Raw genomic sequence first — 7,280 nt, 5'->3', positions numbered from 1 at the left:
AATGGACCCAAGGGGCAAGTTTAAGAATCCAGTATGCAGCCATGACTTGAGTCTTCATGTTTTGGTACAAAATTACATTAGTTATTTCATCATGCTTTGCATGTGATAACCACAATGCCCTGGTTCTCTGAGAGAGAGATATCTTGCATGATGATCTTTCGAGAGACATTTCTTGTATGATATAGACACGGTTTGGCAAATAACATTTCTTTGAGTCATGTGGGACAGGCCATGCTTTTAAAGTTACTGCATGCAACTGAGTATGCCTTTCATCTTCCTTCCATGCAGCTGGGTTCTTTATGTAAATGGGAAGGAGAGGATCACAGACTGTCCTTCAGTGAATGATGGTAGCTGGCATCACATCGCAGTCACATGGACATGCACAGATGGGGCATGGAAAGTGTACATCGATGGAAAACTGTCTGATGGAGGCAGCGGGCTCTCTGTTGGCTCAAAAATCCCTGGTATGCTTTATTTATATTACACCAGATCTGTTGCCTGCATTCTGTTTTTATTGCAGAATTTGCTATGTCTGCAAGGAAATGTTTATTTTGGTATTTTTAGTACATTTTCACATTTTCAGCATTTATGCAGGGCTCGTGTTGGCTATTCTTCTTGAGGACAGTCCCCTCACTCAGCCTTGCTGAAGACAAAATGCGCATTTCTTGGGCAAACTAGTAGGTAACTTGTCTGGGGGATGGCAGAGTTTAGTCCACAAAGGAGCCTGTGCTGAGCTGATTTTGGAATGGCTTTGTGAGACTAGGTTTCTCACAGAACAAACAAGTTTAACTGGCATTTCCCTTACAAATGTGTGCTCAGAGTTGATTGAATTAGCATCCTCCTGTTACTTTCAGGCATATTTTTAAAGTTATATTTGCATTTTTTCATAACAAGGTGGGGTTTGCTATTTCATTGTTTCCTCTGATCAGGGTTTTTTCCGGTAGTACCAGAAGACATGAAAAGTAATACTGTCATCACTGAAGAGCTGTGAAAGGCCTGATGGTAGATTGCTGCAGAGATTTGGTTTTGATAGCATTTCTATACTGCCACCAAATCTACACAGTTTCAAAAAACTATCCATATTAAAAAAAAAAAAAAAAAAAAAAAAGACTCATTTTAATCTGTGTACCATATGCTTGCCTGTCTTTCCCAATTGTATTGGAGTTATCTCCAGAGACAAGGGCTAAGGAAGAGTGTGGTCTCCATTACTTTTTGCCCTTGTCCACACGCCCTGTGACATACAAAATGCATGTCCACATCATTTGCGCTACTGGTCGAGGAGAGGAAATTTAACCTGTATGGCATGTCAGAACGCTGTCTACTCACCAAAGTGCTTCTAAGGGCTTGGAATCAAATTTCTTCTATCTGACTTTCTAAGCTTTTGTTTAAAGCAGGAAGTGCAAGCTAGCACTGCAGAGCATGCCCCACTTGCTCAAAACTGCATTTTGCATTGCTCTGTAATACACTTCAAATCCTGAGCTAGAAGTGGTCCCTTAGAGCCAATACCATTCCTGAAGCAGCCATGTAAAGTTTCTGCTCTGATCAGCGTGAGTTTAGCATTAATGCATGTTTGAGAGTCACTTCCAAATTGTTATGCTCACTTACCTCAGTCTAGCATAAGGCTTCCCAGAGGTTTTCTGAAAAAATTTGTTGAAGGTGGTTGATCTCCTGCACTACAAAATCTTCATAGCATAGGGTAGCAAAAGTTTTGTTACGCCTAGTTTTTAATCTTCCTATGGGGATCCCTGCTGTAAGGCTTTCTTTCCTATCCGTGTTCTAAATCTCTCTGAGTTTAGGTGGTGGTGCACTTGTACTGGGTCAGGAGCAAGATCAGAAAGGAGAAGGATTCAACCCAGCTGAATCTTTTGTGGGCTCCATCAGCCAGCTCAACATTTGGGACCATGTCCTGTCTCCACAGCAGGTAAGCCCTTACTGCAGTATTTGAGCACAGGGCTCTGAGCATAGGACAGATGTTTGAAAAGGCATTCAAAGTTAGCATATTGGATAGACCTCTGTTCCCACAGAGATCTCTGGGGACCAGTTGAAACTCTGGCTTAGGGTAATAAGCTTAGCATAGTAAGCGGAGTAGCTTTAAGGAAAACTAGGTGTGGTAAAATCAGCACTGACTCACCTATTTTGACTGAGCTTCTCTGTATTACGTAGCTTTGAAAGAGGAATGAAGGCATACACGAAAGCTAGCAATCCTGTTAGAAGGAGAAAATCCAATGAAACGAGCTCAGGGTTTGATGTTCCCTCATCCTGCTGTGTGAAGGCACCAGTAAAACTTCAGAGGGGAGGCTTCATTAGACAGTATGAAAAATCTGAGCTATACAGTCCCAAGAAAAGTCTGAATGGGCAGCATAACTGAATATTAGGCTACTTTAATTCAGGTACCAAAAATAAAGGTTTGGCACTAAACTTTCACAGAGTTAAAAAATTAGATCAAAAGATGTTTCCAAGGACAGCGATCCCTCAACTTCTCTGGGGGTCAAGCTTCAGTGCTCAATTATCCTCAGAGTGAAACTTTATATCTAGTTGGGACCTCCCACTTTCATTTATGACTACTGTTTCTGTCTCCCACCATGCACTGCTGTGAAGAGCCTGAGTCTATAACCTTGATTACCTCCCCACAGGCACCAGGGGCTGCTGTGATGTTTCCTCAGAGCTGTCTCTGCTCCAGGCTGAACCAGCCTTGGTCCCACAGCCTCTTCTCACAGGACAAATGCTCCAACCCATCACCTTTTTGATGCCCTGCCCTGAACTTGCTGAAGCTTGTGAATGTCTTTCCTGTACTGAGGGTCCCAAAATGGAATGCAGTACTCCAGATGTGGTCTAAGAAGCACTGAGAAGAGGGAATAATCCCTTCCTTGGTTTTCTGGTTGTGACCCTATTCACACAACCAAGGATGCTGTTGGTCCTCGTTATTGCCAGGGCACACAGCTGTCCAATACCCAGCTCACCGCCTGCCAGAACCCCTAGATCCTTTTCCACAGAGCCATTCCCTCTCCAGGCTTTCTCCAGCCTGTATGTTTCAGAGGTTTTTCCTTCCCTTTTGTTCTTACTGAATTTTGTAAGGTCTGTGTTGACCCATTACTCCAGCCTGCCAAGGACCCTACAGATGCAGCTCTGTCCTTGAGTGTACTGACTGCGCCTCCTGGTTTGATATTGTCTGCAAACCTAATGACAGTGTGCTCCATCACCACTTCCTGGTCATTAGTGTTTCAATCCTGAAGGTCAGAAATGATGAAACTGTTGGTAACACTTGAACAGCAAGGACTAGTGTTCCAAGTTAGAGGCGTTTCTTGGGGGAAGGGTCTTCAGTTTTGCTCTTCTGGTATTTTTAAGGTTTTACCATTATTTGGTGGTTTATCGCTGTTTGTTATCCATGATCCAAATAAATAATAAAATGAACAGAAAATAGAAGTAAAACAGAATCTTTACTTCCAGCATCCAAATGTCTCCTCTGCTTCTTTCTCCTTTTCTTCACTACTTTGGCTTTCTGCTAGGTTCGAACTGCCTAGCAATTTGCTACTGTTCTTGGCTTTTGGAGTCACCAACTGTTGCACTGCCAAGTCAAATCTTCAGAGTATTGTTTACTAGCAGTTTTGAAGCTGGTAACAATACCTGCAGTTTTACAGGACACACTGGTGAAGAGGTTAAATCTGATTTTCTGAGTCTCTCTCAGTAGTTGCCTGTCTTTAATAACAAGCTTGGTTAAATTCCCTTTTGCTTCAAATGCAATACAGCTAGGACAAGGAAGAAAATCCTGCCCCTTATTTATGGTATCCATATTACTCATCTGAAAAAACAGATGTGAGACCAGACAGGGAGCCTAGCCAAGTAAGCTTCCTATGAAATTTTTAACTCACTCATCTCAGAGCTTAGGATAGTAAATCACTATTGTTATCTGTTATCATCAGTTTTGTTGCGGCCAGCTGGAACTGTTCAGTAAGTCTTACCTTCCTATTCTCAGCCATAAAGGAAAGCAGGGTGACAGAATATGTTGGCCAGTGGATAACATAAAGGTAAAATCCATTCTTTAAGATTTTTCTTTGTGTCCTTCAGTTGCTCATCCATTTGCACATTAATTTTGTATAGGTAAACCAACAGTCTAGCTGTTTTGTTGGTCAGTAGATAGCGGTAGAAATATGAGTTGTCTATATGGGACTGTGAGGTCCTTTCTGGCCCTCCATTCTCCATCATATGGTTTGGAAGGGCCGATTCCCAAATCTAACTTTCCCACACTGGAAATTTTCCCCTGAAGATTCTTTGCAGTTTGTTTGCAGCCCTTGGCCTAAGCAGTTTCCATCAGCACATACTGTTGAAGTGAGATCTTTGAAATGGCCTCGGAATAAACAGCACAGGTTGCTGTCTTCTCCACCTAAGCTGACTCCAGAATAGTCTGATCCACCTCACTGGAGTTCAAGCTAGAGGGATGTGAGAATAATTCAATCTGAGGTTCATGGTGAACCATCCTTCCTCACAAAGACAGACAGCATAGCACATTCTTCTTGGTAGTTTCATTCACTGGGGACTTGACAGAAGCCAGTCACCCTTCTGAGAAAGGCAGTTTCCCAACAGTTTGGCATGAGCTGGGCACACCTGTGCTCTCCAGCAAGCTAGCTATGCCCTGAAGCAATGCCACATGTACTGGATGTGTAGGCTGGCTGTGCTGAGATGTGCACAGCCTACCGGGGTGCTCATCTTTGCTCTTCTTAATTCATTTTCTCACTCTGCTAGAGAAAACATTCCTTTCTCCCTGGAGTGACCCTCCAGCACAGAAGAGCCAAAGAGTAGGAAGTAGTCTCAGTAGCCTAATTACTAACATGTTTTCTTAATTTCATAACCATCTTTTCTCCATAGACCACTTCCTATTCTGATACCTTAAAAGAAGAGGAAATCCTTAATGCGCATTTATCCTCCTCAGGGCACATACTTTTTTTTTTCAGCAGTTCCATGGCTGAGATGTAATTGTGTGTGCCCTGATGGAGAGAAATGTAATGGGGAGTACTGTGCCAATAATACACCTTAGCCCCAGTACTTTCTGGAACTGTGTTTCCTTTCTGTTCTTGGAGTTACAGTGAACAAAGGCAATGCAGAGTGAGTCCAAAGACCTGGATTTTCTTTTGCAGTTTTAAAACAAATTCATGTAGGAGAAATCTCCCTGAGCATCCGATGGAACTAGTTGGCCTTCTTTTCTGCAAATATTGGGGTTGGGACATCTGATTCCCATTGGCATTTCAGTTTCTTGTAGTAAGAACGCAGAAGAAACCCCTAGTGGTGCCATTGAAGGAGTTATGTTTTAAATGGAAAACTTCTCCTTCAAAGATATTTGAGCAGATCTGCTCTCAAGATATTAATCTGATGTTGATCTAACAGTGTGTTCCTTCCTTTCTCCTATCCTTAGTTTGCCTATATAATTCCTGTTTCAGTACCTGGTTAGTTATGGCCCTGACGTGCTTTGTTTGAAGTCTGCTGTTAGTACTGGTGTGGGTAGGCCTTGCCTGCATTGTTTTGAAGAGCCTGGTGCATTGAATTCACAAAACTCTTGTTCTGGAAACAACAAATTGCTTTATTAAACTGCTCCTTTTTGCATTTCTGTTCCTTAAATGTGGTGTGGTGCTAGCAGAGTTTGCAGAAAGCAGATCTTCAACATTAAGTTCCTTTTGGCACCTATTTGACATTTTCCTTCAAATACATCAAGTTTTCTCTTCAGGCTGCGTTCTTATACCTGCCTTTTTTTGTGACATAAATACATTTTTCTTTCACGCTAACAAATGCAAATGTGTTCCAAGAGCTATGTTTTATACTTTGCTTGTATGACAAGTATTCCTTCAGGTATTACCTCAGTACATGCCCATCCACAGCTAGCTGGCTTATAAGTACAGAATAACAAGTAGTTAGGCCAGAAGCCTCTTATGCTAGAAAGGATGAACATTGCTTATTCAGTGATATGTTCTAGCATTGCATGCAGACATGTAAGGAATTTTTTTTTACATTTTTTTCCAACATGGTCCTTAAACAGCACCTAATCAACTGTTTTAAATCCATAGGTAAAATCTCTGGCTACATCCTGTCCAGAAGAACTCCAAAAAGGAAATGTACTAGCCTGGCCAGATTTCCTGCCAGGAGTTGTTGGAAGAGTGAAGATAGATTACAAGAGTATATTTTGTGCTGGTTAGAACTTTATTTCCTAGAACCCTTTTTTTCTGAACAATATTATAAGAGTCTTTTATGAGGTCAAATATGGTAGCTTGTAACCTTTGCCCTACTAACCTTGAATAAATTATTTTGATAATTTGACAGTCAGAACATTCAGTCCTTCATTTCTCGAATTCCAGGGGTTTGTAACAAAAGTTCATTGGAATCTCTGACAGAGCTTTAGGAGAGAAAGAAGTTTTTCTTGTCTGTTATTCTAAAAATAATTGGATGGTATTAAAATACCTACTGCCTCCTCTTTTCCTACACATTCCTTTTCTGATGTTATATGTTGATGATTCTCAAAACCCTTTGAACCCAAGGGTTCATAACACTTCCCAAAGATTTCTCTGGGATAAAATTACACAGGATCAAACAATCAGATAACAAATTTGTTTGTTTCAGCACATAGCTGTATCTCTTACTGTATGCGTATATTTTGTCCACAGACTGTCCGTCTTTGCAAGGATCCATACCACATCTGCGGGCCTCCTCTGCTGATTTAAAGCCAGGGTCAAAAGTGAGCCTTTCCTGTGACCCAGGCTTCCAGATAGTGGGAAACTCTGTTCAACACTGCCTTAACCTGGGACAATGGACACGGCCTTTTCCCCGCTGTGAAAGTGAGTTGTCTCAGTGGGCTGGCAGGACTAGGAAACACTAGCTTTTGTTTGGACCGTATCACTATTCATGGCCTGTTTATCCCTGCAGCTATGATGCACTTAAACCCACCCATGTTACAGCATATATATATATGCTTAAATCTAAACTCGTGTTTTATTGAGCAGGAACTACGCCATGATCAGATTCAGTCACCTTTTTCAGTCAGTTTCAAATGCCCATGGCAGAAAGAAGTATCTTTGGATCAGCAATCTGATGCCCCACACTTTCCTCCCCAGTGGCACTAGAAGTGTGGAAGATGCACAGGAAATGCTAGAATATCTCTGTAATTTTTAAGTGTCACTGAGAATGTCTGGTTTGAAGTAAAAGCTTAGGCATTGGTGTGTTACAGAGTAATTTCTTTAAAGGCAGCAGATATTTCTGTTAGGGCTTAGAAGTGCTCCAAGACTTACAGGATTTTTTCT

General features: G+C 41.7%; 1 protein-coding gene across 1 annotated transcript in view; it reads left to right on the top strand.

Moving 5' to 3' along the window:
• SVEP1 (sushi, von Willebrand factor type A, EGF and pentraxin domain containing 1) overlaps window positions 1-7,280 on the top strand; it is a 113,577-nt gene that overhangs the window by 62,330 nt on the left and 43,967 nt on the right. The window contains exons 26-29 of the mRNA XM_035890816.1: window positions 289-464; window positions 1,797-1,921; window positions 6,054-6,177; window positions 6,648-6,818. Coding sequence (XP_035746709.1) covers window positions 289-464; window positions 1,797-1,921; window positions 6,054-6,177; window positions 6,648-6,818 — 596 coding nt within the window. The remainder of the gene's footprint in view (window positions 1-288; window positions 465-1,796; window positions 1,922-6,053; window positions 6,178-6,647; window positions 6,819-7,280) is intronic.

The sequence above is a fragment of the Egretta garzetta genome, unplaced genomic scaffold (genome assembly GCF_000687185.1).
Source record: "Egretta garzetta isolate BGI_Z169 unplaced genomic scaffold, ASM68718v1 scaffold22, whole genome shotgun sequence".
Classification (NCBI taxonomy): Eukaryota; Metazoa; Chordata; class Aves; order Pelecaniformes; family Ardeidae; genus Egretta; species Egretta garzetta.
The sequence above is the reverse complement of the archived record's forward strand: the minus strand, read 5'-3'. Positions and strand labels throughout refer to the sequence as shown.